The 16,835-nt window shown below is 56.3% G+C and overlaps 2 protein-coding genes and 1 non-coding gene across 4 annotated transcripts; 1 reads left to right on the forward strand and 2 right to left on the reverse strand.

The window, feature by feature from the left end:
• Positions 1–1,471: 1,471 nt before the first annotated feature.
• Positions 1,472–1,565, reverse strand: LOC128949555 (small nucleolar RNA U13). The gene has a single exon (XR_008484216.1). It is a non-coding gene; the product is annotated as a small nucleolar RNA U13 (small nucleolar RNA).
• Positions 1,566–2,111: 546 nt separating this feature from the next.
• TTI2 (TELO2 interacting protein 2) lies at positions 2,112–10,191 on the forward strand. 2 transcript variants are annotated; one of them, XR_008484215.1, is made up of 8 exons: positions 2,112–2,918; positions 3,755–3,941; positions 5,079–5,171; positions 5,413–5,597; positions 7,215–7,358; positions 8,365–8,527; positions 9,540–9,799; positions 10,083–10,191. XR_008484215.1 is itself a non-coding variant. In XM_054294379.1 (7 exons), exons 1-7 carry the CDS (start codon positions 2,344–2,346, stop codon positions 9,618–9,620), a joined length of 1,428 nt encoding a protein of 475 aa, XP_054150354.1. In that variant the 5' UTR covers positions 2,112–2,343; the 3' UTR covers positions 9,621–9,820. The 2 variants fall into 2 exon arrangements, 1 of the variants encoding a protein (XP_054150354.1); XM_054294379.1 differs by lacking the exon at positions 10,083–10,191 and having other exon boundaries at positions 9,540–9,820.
• Positions 9,940–16,684, reverse strand: MAK16 (MAK16 homolog). The gene is made up of 11 exons (XM_054294381.1): positions 16,548–16,684; positions 15,973–16,022; positions 15,692–15,801; positions 14,220–14,284; positions 13,779–13,930; positions 12,828–12,882; positions 12,594–12,668; positions 11,287–11,406; positions 11,125–11,181; positions 10,215–10,904; positions 9,940–9,962 (listed from the first exon to the last, which is right to left on the reverse strand). Exons 1-10 carry the CDS (start codon positions 16,560–16,562, stop codon positions 10,716–10,718), a joined length of 888 nt encoding a protein of 295 aa, XP_054150356.1. The 5' UTR covers positions 16,563–16,684; the 3' UTR covers positions 9,940–9,962; positions 10,215–10,715.
• Positions 16,685–16,835: the final 151 nt, after the last annotated feature.

Raw genomic sequence — 16,835 nt, forward strand, 5'->3', positions numbered from 1 at the left:
GGGAATCAGAATTCCCGAATTCCTGCCCGTATTTGCTGGGAATTCTCGGCGGGAATCAGCATTCCCACGTTCCTGCCCGCAGGTGGCTGCAATTCCCGGTGGGAATCGGCATTCCTGAATTCCTGCCCGCAGGAATTGCAGGAATTCCCGGTGGGTATCAGAATTCCGGAATTTCTGCCCGCAGGAATTGCGGGAATTCGCAGCAGGAATCGGCATTCCTGAATTTCTGCCCACAGGAATTGCGGGGATGCCGGGCGGGAATCGGCATTCCCCAATTCCCGGTGGCATTCCCGCGTTCCTGCCCGCAGGGGTCTTGGGCTCTGTGCCAGCGTCTCTGAGCCCCCTGGCAGGGGTTCTGGCAATCCAGGACAGACAGAGGGATGTCCTGAATTCCGACAGGATTGTACAGTTTTGTGTCCAAAAAATGATTACATGGAGGATTTTTAACCCATCTGAGCTGTGGGTGCTATCAGGGGACCCCAGGGGGGTGCTGAGCCCCCAGGGAGGGAACATTGCTGACTGTCACACTGTAACGTGGTGACAAGCTGCCCAAAATACACCAAACTGCCCCCAACCTGTGCCCAAATCAGGGCAGGACCGCCCCCCCCCCCCCACCGAATCTTCCCAATTTCCCTGCTTTCACACATCTGAGAGATGATGACATCAGTAGTGACATCACTGAACCCTCCAGGACCGGCCACCCACCAGGCTGAGCCCACATCAGGGTGGACCCACCAATTTGCCCATTCCCAGTGATTTTTGTCCCAGAGAATGTGACATCAGCAGTGACATCACAGAGAGCCCAGGGGCTGAGCACACCCCCCCTTAATTTGCTAATTTCCACTGATTATTGACACGGGGAGGAGATGACGCGGCAGTGACATCACAGAGCCAATCACCAGGCACTTACACGCCGAGGGGATGACATCAGCAGTGACGTCATACACCCCATAACACCCGCCTAGCTATTGAATTTTGTGGTTTTGACATAAGGGAATGATGTAGCAGTGATGTCACAGAGCCAATCACCAGGCACTTACACACGAAGGGGATGACGTCAGCAGTGATATCATACACCCCCTAACATCCTCCTAACTATTGAATTTCACTTGTTTTAATATGTGGGAATGTTGTCAGCAGTGACATCATACACCCCATAATATCCTCCTAACTATTGAATTTCGTGGTTTTGATGTAAGGGAATGACATAGCAGTGACATCACAGAGCCAATTACCAGGCACCTCACACGCCGTGGGAATGATGTCAGCAGTGACATCATACACCCCGTAACATCCTCCTAGTTAAGGGAATGCTGTGAGTGACAGCAGTGACATCACAAACCCAATTTCCAGCCACCTCACACAGCACGCAGATGACATCACCCACCACACGGTTGTAGGTCAAAAATTATTCTGTTCTTAACACACAAGCGGTAAAAATGACGCCATGGTGACGTCAGGACCCCCCGGCGGTCAGATGGGACTGTGCAATGTCGTAACGCAGGGCGCACACGTCACGCAGCCGCGTGCCACTCCCATTCATCATTTCCATGAACCGGAAGGATCGCTGAAATGGCCGCCGCGCCCGAACCTAGTGCCGCGATACTGCTCAGCCGGTCACGGCGACATCAAACCCCCACTCAGCTTTCCCAGATTTTTCGTTTATCCCCTCTGAGCCGTTCTTCTAATACCTCTTGTTCCCGATTTTTCCGCTCCACACCGCCGCACGGCCGCCCTGCCGCGCTCCGCTGTCTGAAATTAGCTATGCTAATTTATGCGCACAAACCACGCCCGCTCCGCCATCGGCTTTACGGCAAGCGAAGGGTTTTGCGACAGTTCGCGTGCGTGGTGCGGGTGGCGGCGGCGCCGCCGTGACGGGACCGGGGGTGCTCGGGTGTCTGTGAGGGATCCCGGGGTGCTCGGGGGGTTTGTGAGGGATCCTGGGGGTCTGCGAGGGGATCGTGGGGTGCTCGAGGTGTCTGTGAGGGGATCCCGAAGTGCTCAGGGGTCTTTGAGGGATCTCGGGGGTCTCTGAGAGATCCTGGGGATGCTCGGGGGTCTGTGAGTTATCCAGGGGGTGCTCGGGGGTCTCTGAGGAGATCCCAGGGGTCTCTGAGGGATCCCGAGAGTCTCTGAGGGAGTCCCCCGGGTGCTCGGAGGTCTCTGAGGGATCCCGGGGATGCTCGGGGGGTCTCTGAGGTGTTCTGGATGTGTCTCGGGGGTCTCTGAGGTTTTCCGGGGGTGTCCCGGGGTTCCGTCTCCCCGCAGTTCGCCGCTACCCCCATCGATGTATCCCTAGCGGGGTTCCAGGGCGGGCCGGTCCCGCGGTTCCCGTGCGAGGCCATGGCCGGCACCAGCACCACCCGCAGCCCGAGCCCGGAGCGGGGCCCCGGCACTCCCTCGGCCGAGCAGGCGCTGCTGCGGGCCGGGCAGGCGCTGTGCGAGCGGCCCGGGGCGCTGCGGGAGCTGGGCGCGCTGCTGGAGGCGGCGGATCCCGCGGCTCTGGCCCGGCTGGCGGCGGCGCTGGGCGGGCTGGCGGCTCCGCCACGCCGGGAGCAGGACGGGGCCGAGCCGCCCGGCCGGGACACGGCGTTAGCGGCCGTGGCGGAGCGGGCAGAGCGCGTTGGCGCCGCGTTCCTGCTGCTCCTGCAGAAGCTGGAAGATGCCCGGAGCCAGGAGTCGCCGATGAAGCCCATCCCGAAACGGGTGCTGGGACACGCGTTCATCTTTGCTGTCACGCACAAAGAGGAGAGGCCCTGGACCACGGCGAGGAGTCGGGCGGTGGCTCAGGAGGTGCTGGAGCGGCTGCTCCGGACTGCGGGCTCCGGGTCCGTGGAGGAATTCCTGCAGGGAAAGGAGGGGGATGAGGAAGGAAGATTCGGAGAGGTGATGGGCATCCTGAAGCAGGAGTTAACCAAGTGAGTGGGGAGTGTGGCGTGGTAGAAGGTTTCTGTGGGAAGTACTGGGAAATTTGGGAAGTACTGGGAAGTTTGATACTCAAGAGATGATAACTATGAAACCAGGAGCTTTCCAAATGGAAGGTGTCGGGATCTCTGCTGGTCAGAGTGACCTCGAGAAATGTTCCAAAGTCTCTTTTCCCAGCCCAGCACTTGAAGAAGGAGTCAGGGCTCTTCATTTCTCGGTCTCAAGGTTGTTTATTTTTTCTTATCTATAAAAAATTTTCTCCTGCCCTGCCGAGGTCCGTCCAGCAGGACAGTTCCAGGCACTCTGCCTGCCCCCAGGGCGGTGTTATGTCTTTATACTAAAAACTACATGTACAATATTTACAATAACTTTCCAATACCTATCACCTATGTTAGACAGTGAGCTTCTACTCTAAACCAATCCAAAAGTGCCACCATCACAGCAGGAGATGGAGGCCAAGAAGAAGAAGGAGAAAGGCTGGACATGCCCAGATTCTTCCCTCTTGCCTCCTGAGCCCCCATACCAAAACCCCTAAAATCTACTTTTCCACCCCATGATAACTTCACTAATATTCTACTTAAACTGTTGTTGCTTGCTGATCTTTATATAAGGTTGGTAACTTGTTCCATGGGTCATAATGAAACCCACACAGGCATTTTGGGCTCTGTGCCGGGGTCTCTGAGCCCCCTGGCATCCCTGGCAGAGGGATGTCCTGGCTCCTGACCAGGAAGGTGTTGGGGGATGATTGTCAGGGTTTGCTGCCAGCTGAGAGCCTCAAGTGGAAGGAAAATGAGCCCTGTGTGTTCCCTGAGCTGTCCTGTCTCTCCAGAGACACCTGGAAGCGTAACCCGGCCTCCAAGGACGTGTTCTCCTGGTCCCTGCTCCGTGTCAGCCGGCCCTGGCTGTGCCCGCACCTGGAGCGGGTCCTGCCGCCCGCGCTGCTCCTCTCCGACGACTTCCAGGAGGAGAACAAAGTGCTGGGCGTGCGCTGCCTGCACCACATCGTCCTCAACGTGGTGAGCGAGGGCGTGGAGCCCCCTGGGGCTGCGTGTGCAGGGAGGGGCAATCACGGGATGTCCTGAGCTGAGAGGGATCCGCAGTGATCCGAGTCGCAGCCCTGGCCCTGCACAGACCCCCAGCAATCTCATCCATGAGCGTTTCCTGGAGCTCTGGCAGCCCCGGGGCTGTGCCCGTTCCCTGGGCAGTGCCCAGCACCTCGAGACTGTGCCCAGAGCCTGGGCAGTGCCCAGCACCCTGTGGGGAAAGAACCTGTCCCTAAAATCCAGCCTGACCCTGCCCTGACACAGCTCCAGCTGTGGGTCAGGTTCCCAACTTCTCTTCCTGGTGAATGGCAGGGTTTAACCTGCAGTTCCTGCAGTTTTTTACATTCCCCAGGCTTTGGAAAGTTTAACCTGCATTTCCTGCAGTTCCTCACACCTTCCAGGCTTTGGCAAGGCCATGGCAGGGTTTAACCTGCATTTCTTGCAGTTTTTTACATTTCCCGGGCTTTGGGAAAGCCATGGCAGGGTTTAACCTGCTTTTCTTGCAGTTCCCCAGACTCTGGGAAGGCCATGGACAGGTTTAACCTGCATTTCCTGCAGTTTTTTACACTCCCCAGGTTTTGGGAAAGCCATGGCAGGGTTTAACCTGCAGTTTCTGCAGTTCCTCACAGCTCCCAGGCTTTGGCAAGGCCATGGCAGGATTTAACCTCCATTTTCAGCAGTTCCTCAGACTCTGGGAAGGCCATGGCAGGGTTTATCCTGCATTTCCAGCAGTTCCTTACACTCCCCAGGCTTTAGGAAGGCCTTGGCAGGGTTTAACCTGCAGTTCCAGCAGATCCCCAGACTCTGGGAAGGTCATGGCAGGGTTTAACCTGCAGTTCCTGCAGTTCCTCACACTCCTCCAGGCTTTGGGAAGTTAAACCTGCATTTCCAGCAGATCCCCAGACTCTGGGAAGGCCATGGCAGGATTTCAGCTGCATTTCCTGCAGTTCTCACACTCCCCAGGCTTTGGCAAGGCCATGGCAAATTTAACCTGCATTTCCCCACACTCCTCCAGGCTTTGTGAAGTTTAACCTGCATTTCCTGCAGTTCCCCACTGGGTTTAGCTCCCTGTGCTGCCCAGGAGTGACGTGCTGCTCTCTGTTGTTGCAGCCAGGAGCGGATCTGTGCCAGTTCAACAGGGCCCAGGTGGTTTTCCACGCCCTCTACAACCACCTCTACTCACGGGAGGCTCCTCTCATCCAGGTAGGACGGGGCCGCCCTGGGTTTTGGGGTGCCCTGCGGTGCAGGGAGCCCCTCAGGTGCAGGCAGGAGGCTGAGCCTGTTCTTGTCACCAGGAAAACACCACGGAGGGAGGAGCTGTTCCCTCCTGCCCCATTCCAGGCGGGCAGGGAGCAGCTTTGAAGCTCAGTGGGTGCCCACGGGGTTGGGATTTGCTGTGTTTTGGGGAGAACACTGCTCAGAATCCCCATTGTCCCCAAACCAGGCGGTGCTGCTGTGCCTGCTGGACCTGCTGCCCGTGCTGGAGCGGTGCCAGCGGCGCCAGGGCCAGGCCAGGGCCAGCTCCCCCTGGGACCAGGTGCTGCAGCTGCTGCTGGCACACATGGAGGCCGAGCACCGGCTGGCGCTGCGCAGGGTGTACGCGGGGACACTGCCTGCCTTTGTCACCAGGTGAGACACAGGGGACACCTGCACGCCTGTCTGAGGGGTGGGAGCTGCACTTTGGGCGTACCCACCTTCCTGAGGGACTGAGAGCACAGGGATGGGACCTGGGCTTGGTATCCAAGGGTTGGATCCCTCCTCAGGGTGTGTTTTTGGGATCCAAGGGATCTGTCCTCCCTCCTCAGGCTGTTTTTGGGATCCAAGGGCTCCTCAGGGTCTGTTTTTGGAGATCCAGGGGATCTGTTCTCCCTCCTCAGGGTGTGTTTTTGGGATCCAAGGGTATGCTTTCTCCTCAGGCTGTATTTTTGGGATCCAGGGGATCTATCCTCCCCCCTCAAAATGTGTCTTTGGGATCCAGGGGATGTATCCTCCCTCCTCAGGGTGTTTTTGGGATCCAAGGGATCCATCCTCCCTCCATGTTTTTGGAATCCAGGGAATCTGTCCTCTCTCCTCAGGGTGTGTTTTTGGCATCCATCCAAGGGATCTATCATCCTTCCTCAGTGTCTCTTTTGGAATCCAAGGCTATGCTTTCTCCTCAGGGTGTGTTTTTGGGATCCAAGGGGTCTATATCATCCCTCCTCAGAGTATTTTTAGGATCCAGGGGATCCTAAACACCCCTGGTGGATCCTAAACACACCTCAGGTTGTGTTTTTGGGATCCAAGGCATCTAATCTCTCTCCATGTTTTTGGGATCCAGGGGATCTATCCTCCCTCCTCAGGGTGTATTTTTGGGATCCAAGGCTATGCTTTCTCCTCAGGGTGTGTTTTTGGGCTCCAGGGGATCTATCTCCCCCCTCAAAATGGGGTTTTGTGATCCAGGGGATCTGTCCTCTCCATGGTTTTGGCATCCAGGGGATCTATCCTCCCTCCTCAGGGTGTGATTTTGGGATCCAAGGGATCTGTCCTCCCTCCTCAGGGTGTGTTTTTGGGGATCCAGGGGATCTATCCTCTCCATGTTTTTGGGATCCAAGGGATCTATCCTCCCTCCTCAGGGTGTATTTTTGGGATCCAAGGCTATGCCTTCTCCTCAGGGTGTGTTTTTGGGCTCCATGGGATCTATCCTCCCTCCTCAAGAGTATTTTTGGGATCCAGGGGATCTGTCCTCCCTCCTCAGGATGTGTTTTTGGGCTCCAGGGGATTATCTCCCCCCTCAAAATGTGGTTTTGTGATCCAGGGGATCTGTCGTCCCTCAGGGTGTGTTTTGGGATCCAAGGGATCTCTCCTCCCTCCATATTTTTGGGATCCAAGGGATGTATCCTCCGTCCCTGTTTATGGGATCCAAGGGATCTATCCTCCCCCCTCAGGGTCTGTTTTTGGGATCCAAGGCTATGCTTTCTCCTCAGGGTGTGTTTTTGGGAACCAAGGAATCTGTCCTCCCTCCTCAGAGTATTTTTGGGATCCAGGGGATCAATCCCCACCTCCTCAGGGTATATTTTTGAGATCCCTCCTCAGGGTGTTTTTGGAATCCAAGGGATCTATTCTCCCTCCTCGGTGTTTTTTGGATCCAAGGGATCTGTCCTCCCTCAGGGTGTTTTTGGAATCCAAGGGATCTATTCTCCCTCCTCAGGCTGTTTTTGGGATCCAGGGGATCTGTCCCCCCTCCTCAGGGTGTGCTTGTGCCCCCAGACTCGGCATCCTCATCGTGAGGCACCTGAAGAGGCTGGAACGAGTCATCCTGGGCTACCTGGAGGTGTCTGATGGCCCTGGGGAGGAGGCCAGGCTGGCAATCCTGCAAACCCTGCAGTGCACCATAGAGCACGCCTGGCCCAGGTACCAGAACAGCTCTCCTGCCATGAATGGCTCATTGCTATCCTGAACATTCCCACTTTAAAACCTGAGGTTACTTTTTCTTGAGAAAAAGCCCTGAAATCATTTCATTCCTGTCCTGACATTAATGTTTCATTCCTATATTCCCACTTTAAAACCTGAGGTTACTTTTTCTTGAGGAAAGCCCTGAAATCATTTCATTCCTGTCCTGACATGAATGGCTCATTCCTATCCTGAATCTTCCCACTTTAAAACCCAAACTTAGTTTTTCTTGAGGAAAAGCCCTGAAATCATTTAATTCCTGTCCTGACATGAATGGTTCATTGCTGTCCTGAATATTCCCACTTTGAAACCCAAAGTTACTTTTTCTTGAGGAAAAGCCCTGAAATAATTTCATTCCTGTCCTGACGTGAATGGTTCATTCCTATGTTCCCACTTTAAGACCCAAAATTATTTTTTCTTGAGGAAAAGCCCTGAAATCATTTCATTCCTGTCCTGACATGAATGGTTCATTCCTATCCTGAATCTTCCAACTTTAAAACCCAAAGTTACTTTTTCTTGAGGAAGAGCCCTGAAATCATTTCATCCCTGTCCTGACATTAATGTTTCATTCTTATCCTGAATCTTCCCCCTTTAATGAGGAAAAGCCCTGAAATCATTTCATTCCTGTCCTGACATGAATGCTTCATTCCTATGTTCCCATTTTAAAACGTGAGGTTACTTTTTCTTGAGGAAAAGCCCTGAAATCCTGAGGGAAATTTGTCCCACTGGCATTATTGAAAAACATGGCTCTAAAAAATTAATCTGGCTCCTCATTTTGACCCAACTTGTGCATAAATTAAACCGGCATGGAGTAAATAAACCCTGTGCTGTGGGCTGGGCTGGGCAGTGCCAGCATCCCCAGGTTCCTGCCTGTCTGGGGCTGTCCTGGCATCAATCCTGCACCAGGGCAGCCCCAGCTGTGCTGTCCCTGCCTGGGGAGGTTTGGGATGAGCTGTTTCCCTTGCAGGATGCCCTGCAGGCTCCCTGTGCTGCTCAAGGCCCTGCTGAGGCTGCTCTGGGACGTTCACAGCGAGCGGGGCCCGACCCCCGAGCCCGTCAGGGCTGCCCTGCTGCAGGAGGCCACGCAGTGCCTGATCCTGCTGGATCGCTGCTGCCAGGGCCAGGTCAAGGTGGGTGAGGGTTCTCTGGGGCTGCCAGGGCTCCCTGGGGGTGCCAGGGCCAGGTCAAGGTGGGTCAGGGCTCCCTGGGGGTGCCAGGGCCAGGTCAAGGTGGGTGAGGGTTCTCTGGGGCTGCCAGGGCTCCCTGGGGGTGCCAGGGCCAGGTCAAGGTGGGTCAGGGCTCCCTGGGGGTGCCAGGGCCAGGTCAAGGTGGGTGAGGGTTCTCTGGGGGTTCCCGGGGTCCCTGGGGCTGCCAGGGCCAGGTCAAGGTGAGCCAGGGATCCCTGGGGGCTGCTGGGGACAGGTCAAGGTGGGTCAGGGCTCCTTGGGGGTGCCAGGGGCAGGTCAAGGTGGGTCAGGGCTCCCTGAGGGCTTCCAGGGCCAGTGAAGGTGAGCCAGGGCTCCATGGGACTGTCAGGGCCAGGTCAAGGTGAGCCAGGGCTCCCTGGAGGATGTCAGGGTTCTTTGGTGGCTGTCAGGGCCAGGTGAAGGTGAGTTAGAGGTCCTTGGTGGCTTGCAGGGCTCCCTGGGGGCTGTCAGAGCCAGGTCAAGGTGGGTCAGGGCTCCTTGGTGGCTCTCGGAGCTCTTTGGTGGCTGCCAAGGCTCCTTGGGGGCTACCAGGGCCAGGTCAAAATGAGTCAGGGCTCCCTGGAAGCTCTCAGAGCCCCTTGGTGGCTGCCAGAGCCAGGTCAAGGTGAGTGAGGGTTCCCTGGTGGTTCTCAGAGCCCCTTGGTGGCTGCCAGAGCTCCTTGGTGGCTGTCAGGGCCAGGTCAAGGTGATTCAGGGCTCCCTGGGGGTGCCAGGGCCAGGTCAAGGTGGGTCAGGGCTCCCTGCTGGCTTCCAGGACTCCTTGGTGGCTGCCAGGGCCCCTCTCCCCCCTGAGCCCAGCAGGATTTTGGATGCCCCCTCCCCAGCAGCAGTGCTGAGTGACTCGGTGGCTGTTGGTGGGCTCAGTGTCACCTGGGAAGGGTGGGTGGCACCATCAGTGTCACAGGGCACTGCCATGCTGCTCTGCTCCCTGCAGGTGCTGCTGGCTGGGCTGCAGAGCAGCTGTGAGGAGAACAGGCTGCAGGAGTGCTTCAGGAAGGTGCAGGAGAGCTCCTGACACTGCTCAGCCCCTTTTGTACAATAAAATTGTTGTGTTTATTTAAAGTTCTGTCGTTCTTGTCCCATGCCCACCTTCCTGAGGGGGTGAGAGCACAGGGAAGGGCCCTGGGTTTGGTATCCAAGGGTTGGCTTGGGCACTGTGCCAGGGCACTGCCAGTGCTGCTCTGCTCCCTGCAGGTGCAGGAGAGCACCTGACACTGCTCAACCCCTTTTGTACAATAAAAGTCCCCTCGGGCTCTCCCCAATAAGCCCCTGTCCCCTCGGGCTCTCCCCACCTTCCTGAGGGTGTGGGAGCTGCACCTGGGGCACTGCCCACCTTCCCAAGGGGGGACAGGGGCACCTGGGGCTGTGGCCACCTTCCCCAGGGGATGGGAGCACAGGGAAAGGCCCCGGGTTTGGTATCCAAGGGTTGGTTTGGGCACTGTGCCAGGGCACTGCAATGCTGCTCTGCTGCTTTCAGGAGAGCACCTGAGGTGCCTGAGAGCACCTGACACTGCTCAGCCCCTTTTGTACAATAAAAATGTTGTGTTTATTTAAAGTTCTGTCGTTCTTGTCCCACCTGTGCACCCTACACCAGAGGGGACAGGGGCACCTGGGGCTGTGCCCACCTTCCTGAGGGAGTGAGAGCACAGGGATGGGCCCTGGGTTTGGTATCCAAGGGTTGGCTTGGGCACTGTGCCAGGGCACTGCCAGTGCTGCTCTGCTCCCTGCAGGTGCAGGAGAGCACCTGACACTGCTCAGCCCCTTTTGTACAATACAAATATTGTGTTTATTTAAAGTTCTGTCGTTCTTGTCCCACCTGTGAGCCCCACACCTCCCCAACACACAGCTGAGCTTTCAGGGAGCAGCAGAGCCCCCCAGGCCAGGGCCCTTCCTGGGCTCAGCTTTTTGGGGTTGCAGAGGAGGTGGGAGATGTTCCTTTGAGCGTTGTACAAACTCACTGCAACTGCCTGGGCTCGGGACACAAACCCCAGAAAATGCATGGAGTATCAAACCAGGGTCCTGTGAGGGGTGGAGGTGGGTGACAGATGCTGGAGTCACGCTCTGGTGGCACCTCTGGAGTTCAGTCAGTACAAAATGGCATCAGGAGGGCTCAGGCTGCTTTTGTCTTGGTGCTGGGCTCTGTCTCCTCCTCGTACTCGATCTCGATGTGGGGACGTTTTCTCCTGGCCGGGCCCTTCAGGGGCGTTTTCCCTTTGGATTTGGAGTGGGAGGCTTTCTCCTCTACTTCTTCCTCCTCTTCCTGCTCCTCTTCACTGCTTGTCTCCAGCTTATCCATGTCCTGAGGAAGAATTGAGTGATGTCAGGGCAGGTTGTGTAACTAAACCTCCTCTTTTCCCCAAAATCACCTTGTTAGGTTCCCACTTGGATCTGGGCTGGGCTCCCACTGCACAATTCTCTTGCAGAGCTGATTTTGCTGCCTCTGACCCCTCCCCAGAGGCACCCAGGGGTGGAGGTGCCCCTGCAGCTCAGCCTCAGTTGGCACCTGGTGCTTCACCCACCTCAAAGTCGCTGAGCTCGCTGTCCTCTGCCTCCACAAACTCCCTCTTATCCACGTCCTGCAAGGAACAGAGGCAGGGATTGAGCACAGCAGTGCCATGGAATAGCCACCAAATGGTTCTTCTGAGTTGTTCTCAGCCCAGCTCAGCACCAGGAAGCTTTACCTCATCATCATCATCCTCATCTTCTTCCCTCTCTGCATCCGACTCGCTCTCGCTCTCCGCATCTTGCTGCTGCAGGGCCTTGTCAAAGGCGTGGATGGGGAAGTTGTAGATGTCTCCATACTGCAAGGAAAATTGGGATTTTCCATGAGCCACAGCAGGAGGAAGATGGATTTTGGGCTGGGGGGGGCACTGACAATCATGGGGCAGCATCAGACTGAGCTGTGGATCAGCCCCTTCCAGCTCTGAGCCCTCAGTTCTGCACAGAGCAGGAGGGGAACCCTTGTGTTTGGGGGAGCCCTCGTGTTTTGGGGCTCCCTGTGCCTGTAACAGGAGGGCAGCCCTCATGTTTTGGGGCACCCTCGTGTTTTGGGGCTCCCTGTGCACAGGACAGGAGAGGAGGGGAGCCCTTGCGTGTTAGAGCTCCTTGTGCACAGGACAGGAGGGGAGCCCTCATATTTTGGGGCTCCCTGTATTTTGGGGATCCCTCGTGTTTTGGGGCTCCCTGTGCAGAAGACAGGAGGGGAGCCCTCATGTTTTGGGGCTCCACGTGCACAAGAGGGGAGTTTTCATGTTTTGGGGCTTCCTATGCACAGAGCAGGAGGGGAGTCCCTGTGTTTTGGGGCTCCCTGTGTACAGAAGAGGAGAGCAGCGCTCATGTTTTGGGGAGCCCTCATGTTTTGGGGCTCCCTGTGCACAGGAGGGCAGCCCTTGTGTTTTGAAATGGGCTCCCTGTTTTTTGGGGAGCCCTCGTGTTTTGGGGCTCCCTATGTTTTGGGGAGTTCTCGTGTTTTGGGGCTCTATGTGCACAAGAGGGGAGTCTTCATGTTGTGGGGAGCCCTTGTGTTTTGGGGCTCAAGCCAGGAGGGCAGTCCTCATGTTTTGAGGTTCCCTGTGTTTTGGGGCTCCCTGTGCACAGATGTTTTGGGGCTCCCTGTGCACAGAAGGGGAGCTCTCATGTTTTGGGGCTCAAGCAGGAGGGCAGCCCAGGTGTTTTGGAGTTCCCTGTATTTTGGGGTTCCCTGTGTTTTGGGGAGCCCTGTGCACAGAACAGGAGGGCAGCCCTCCTGTTTTGGGGTTCCCTGTGTTTTGGGGCTCCCTGTTCATAGGACAGGAGGGCAGCCCTCATGTTTTGGGGTTCCCTGTGTTTGGGATTCCCTGTGTTTTGGGGCTCCCTGTGCATAGGACAGCAGGGGAGCCCTCGTGTTTTGGGGCTCCCTGTGTTTGGGGTTCCCTGTGTTTGGGGTTCCCTGTGTTTTGGGGCTCCAGGCAGCCCCATTCCCCAGGACAGCTCCCACTGTGCCCCTCACCGTGTCCTGCTTCAGCCTTTCCAGCAGCTCCTTCTCGATGGCGTTGTCCAGCTGGGCAGCGATCAGGGCTTTCTCCTAGGGAGCACAGAGCAGCTGGGTGAGCCCCAGGGGCAGAGGGGGCAGCAGCAGGGACACGAGGTGACACAGGGCACTCGAGGTGACACGGGGGCAGTGGCACAAGGTGACAGGGGCACAGGAGGTGGCACAGGGGCGGTGACACGGGGCACTCGTTACCTCCCGCCTGTTCTCGCGCCGCTCGATCTTCCTGCGCAGCGGGACGAGCTTCCTCCTGCAGGGAACAGGGAATGTCACAGCCCCTGCAGGCAGGAGCTGCACATTCCAAACCTCCTGAGGGGTGGGTGCCTCAGGGGAAGGAAGATCAAAAGCATCCAAAGGATGAGGAAGGGTCTGGAGGGGCCACAGGAGGAGCAGCTCCTCCCGAGGGACAGCTCTGATCTCGGCTCTGTGTGACAGGGAATGGCTGGAGCTGTGGCAGGGCAGGGTCAGGGTGGATTTTAGGGGAAGATTCTTCCCCCAGAGGGTGCTGGGCACTGCCCTGAGGCTGCCAGAGCTGGACACTGCTCCCAGGGATGCACAGGTGGGGTTGTTGGGGGGTCAGTGCAGGGTCAAGAGTTGGGTTCAGTGGTCCCTGTGGGTCCCTGCAGTTCAGGACAATCCCTCAGTGCATTTCTACACTGCATTCCTGCAGCCAGGGATGCACAGGTGGGGTTGATGGGGGTCTGTGCAGGGCCAGGAGTTGAGATCAATGATCCCTGTGGTTCCCCCCAGCTCAGGACATTCCCTCAGTGCATTTACACACTCCAAGTGCATTTATGCACTGCATTCCTGCAGCCAGGGATGCACAGGTGGGGTCTGTGCAAAGCCAGGAGTTGGGATCAATGGTCCTTGTGGGTCCCTCCAGCTCAGGACATTCCCTCAGTGCATTTCCACAATGCACTCCTGCAGCCAGGGATGCACAGGTGGGGCTGTTTGGGGCCTTGTGGATCCCTCAAGCTCAGGACATTCCCTCAGAAGTGCATTTCTACACTGCATCCCTGCAGCTCATCCCTGTCAGATCCATCTAAACCCCTCAGGAAAACAGGACCAGCTCCGTGTCCCAGCAGCTCAGGAGAGGCTCCAGAAGCCACCAGAGGTCACTGCCATGGTCACCCCTGTGTCCCTTACTGTCTCTTGAGGGTCAGTTTGCGGATGCGGATCAGGTACTGCGTGATCTTGGTGAACCTCTGCTTGCACTTGTGCCGGATGAAGCGGGGCCAGTAGATGAGGTTCTCATCGATCTCCTCCAGGGCCTTCTCGTAGTTCTTGCTCAGCAGCACCTGCAGGGACAGGGGAAGGGCTGGGTGACAGAGCAGGACACAAAAGGGACATTTGGGAGGGGCTGCATGGCCCCCAGAGTCACGGAATCATTAAGGAAAAGCCCTCCAAGGTGGTCCCCACCTTGTCCCCATCCCCGAGTACTGAGTGCCACCTCCAGGATGGGGATTCCAAACCTCCCTGGGCAGTTCCATGTCAGCACAGGCTTTCCATGGAGAAATTCCTGCTGCTGTCCACCCTGTCCCTCCCCTGGAAGCAGGGCTGCTGTCCCTGCTGTGTCCCCGAGCTCACCCGCTCCCAGAGGCGCCGCGGAAACGCCGCCCGCTCGATGGTCTTCATGTAGAGATAACAGCGACCTGGGAACAACAGGGAAGGTGGAAAAAAGTGTATTTTATAATTGGCTTTTCACAAATATTCAAACGAATATTATATGCGTTGTGTTAGAAAGTGATGCTGTATTAACTTTCTTAAGTAGTGTGTTAAATTTAGTTTTGGGTTATAACATAAGATTAAGATAGAAACTGTGCTATGTAGGATACTTTTTTAAAAGAAAGGACTTGCACTGAGATAACAGCCACAGGACACCTGAATCTTTCAGAGAAAGAGAATTTATTGCTCCATTATCAGAAGAAATGAACTTCTTCCCACCTTGCTCAGTTAGGATTCAGAGGAAGAAGCTGACACTGCCCAGACAGAATCCTGTGTTTGAATGGAATTTATGCATCATGGATGAGGTGTATGAATATGCAACAGGCTGTTGTTTTTAAGGGTTAATCCTCTCTTAACGTGGGTCCTTTTTCGGGCTTATTTTGCCCAGAAAGAGGTACCCGGACATCCACAACTCTTTGTTTCTATTGTCTCATATTGTCCTAATTCAAATTGTCCAAATTGCTATTACTCTAATTATATTACTATTTTTACAACCATTTTATTACTATTAAAATTTTAAAATTTTAAAAACACGTGATTGGCATTTTTCACAGGGAACAAACCCCCTGAGCCCCTCCCCAGAGCTGCCCTCAGGCAGCACCACCCACCCCTCCCTGCCCACTGCACCCCAGACCCATCCAGGCTGGAAAAACCTTCCAAGATCAAACCCAACCTGTGATCCCCAGTGCCACATCCCGGCATTCCCACAGCACCTTGTCACAGACATCTTTTTATGAAAATTCTTTCCTTAGGATGTTTTCCTCCTGAGAAGCTGGGAGGCCTCAGGAACAAAATGTAAACAATGGTTATCTGCTGCTGTGGAATGCAACAGGTGCAGCTGTGATTGGTCTCATGTGGTTGTTTCTAATTAATGGGCAATCAGAGTCAGCTGGCTCGGACAGAGAGTCTGAGCCACAAACCTTTGTTATCATTCTTTCTCTTTCTATTCTTAGCTTAGCTGGCCTTCTGAGATGAAACCTTTTCTTTTATTCTTTTAGTATAGTTTTAATGTAATATATATCATAAAACAATAAATCAAGCCTTCTGAAACATGGAGTCAGATCCTCATCTCTTCCCTCAACACAAGACCCCTGTGAACACGGTCACAGCACCTCAAGGACTGGGGACTCCAAACCCCCCTGGGGGCCCTTTCCAAGGCCTGATCCCCTTTCCAAGAAGGAATCTCTGCTCCCTTCCCTGATCCCTTTCCAAGCAGGAATCCCTGCTCCCTTTTCCCTCAAGAATCCCTGCTCCCTTTCCCTGATCCCCTTTCCCTGCAGGAAGCTCTGATTCCTTTCCCTGCAGGAATCCCTGCTCCCTTTCCCTGCTCCCACCTTTCTCCTCCCGGACCGTGGCGTACTGGCTGTTGGCCAGCGGGCAGGAGGAGCGGTTGCACAGCCCCGTCAGGTTGTACTCGTTCCTGCAGAAATTCTGCGTTTTGGTGCTGCAAAAAAACAAAAAATAGGACAGGAAATTCATGAGGGGAGAGCAGGAAGATCCCACAGCTCCCCCCATGCTCTGTGACTGTCACATGTGGTGGCACAGAGTGGACATTTTAGAGGATGTCCCCGCTGGAACCCCCAAAGCCCCAGCCCACCGTGTCCCCCAGACTCACGTCATCTTGTAGGAGCAGAACTGCCTGTTCCCCAGCATGCTCCAGACAACCTGCAGGGGACACAAACAGCAGGTGACACATCTCACCTGCGTGTCCCCACCGGCTCCGGCAGCTCTTGGGGGACACCCCTCAAACACTGGGGTTTGCTCGGTGTCCCCTGACACGGAGAGCGCGCAGACACAGCACATCTGCTGCTGCCAAGTCTCCATTCACACCCCCGGTGCCCCGGTCCCCCCAGAGTCACAGTCGCATGGGGACACACAGGGGACTCCCGGTGCCCTCAGAGCCACAGCCGCGCTGGGGTCACACAGGGGATCCCCAGTCCCCTCAGAGCCGCGCTGGGCATACACAAGGGACCCCCGGTCCCCCCGGAGCCACAGCCGCGTTGCGGACACACAGGGGACCCCCAGAGCCACAGCCGCGTTGGGGACACGCTGGGGACACACATGGGAACCCCGGTGCCCCGGTTCCCTCAGAGCCGCGCTGGGGACACACACGGGACCCACGGCCACGTGAGGCGGGCCCGGCGGTGGAGCAGGCGTTGGACACGGGGCCGAAAGAACGGTGAGACTCACATCGTCGGAATGCATGGCGGCAGTGACAGAGATGGCACAGACGGCGGTGACAGAGGTGACGGCGGTGGCGGTGACAGCGGACACTGACGGCACTGAGGGCACTGACGGTGCTGACGGTACCGGCCGCGCGGTCTAGGGCGCCGCCATTACAGGAAAGGGCGGGGCGCTCCAAGTCTCGCGAGAGCGGCGGCCCTGAGGGAGGGGAAAAGGGCGGGAAGGAGGGCGGGAGCGCTGTCATGGCGGCCGCGCCCCCTCAGGGCGGAGAGGAAATAAAGCCTCGCTCAAAGA

The sequence above is a fragment of the Melozone crissalis genome, unplaced genomic scaffold (genome assembly GCF_028551555.1).
Source record: "Melozone crissalis strain CALT ecotype California unplaced genomic scaffold, PUWL_Pcris_2 ptg000247l_1, whole genome shotgun sequence".
Classification (NCBI taxonomy): domain Eukaryota; kingdom Metazoa; phylum Chordata; class Aves; order Passeriformes; family Passerellidae; genus Melozone; species Melozone crissalis.

Bases quoted from the DNA above. Each gene is read 5' to 3' on its own strand.
- TTI2 (XM_054294379.1), top strand. From the start codon at position 2,344: ATGGCCGGCACCAGCACCACCCGCAGCCCGAGCCCGGAGCGGGGCCCC. The intron at 2,919-3,754 runs GTGAGTGGGGAG...CTGTCTCTCCAG, and splicing joins CTGAAGCAGGAGTTAACCAA to AGACACCTGGAAGCGTAACC. The intron at 5,172-5,412 runs GTAGGACGGGGC...TCCCCAAACCAG, and splicing joins GGGAGGCTCCTCTCATCCAG to GCGGTGCTGCTGTGCCTGCT.
- MAK16 (XM_054294381.1), bottom strand. The intron at 15,802-15,972 runs GTGAGTCTGGGG...GTTTTTTTGCAG, and splicing joins TTCTGCTCCTACAAGATGAC to CACCAAAACGCAGAATTTCT. The intron at 12,669-12,827 runs GTAACGAGTGCC...TGTGCTCCCTAG, and splicing joins GGCGCGAGAACAGGCGGGAG to GAGAAAGCCCTGATCGCTGC.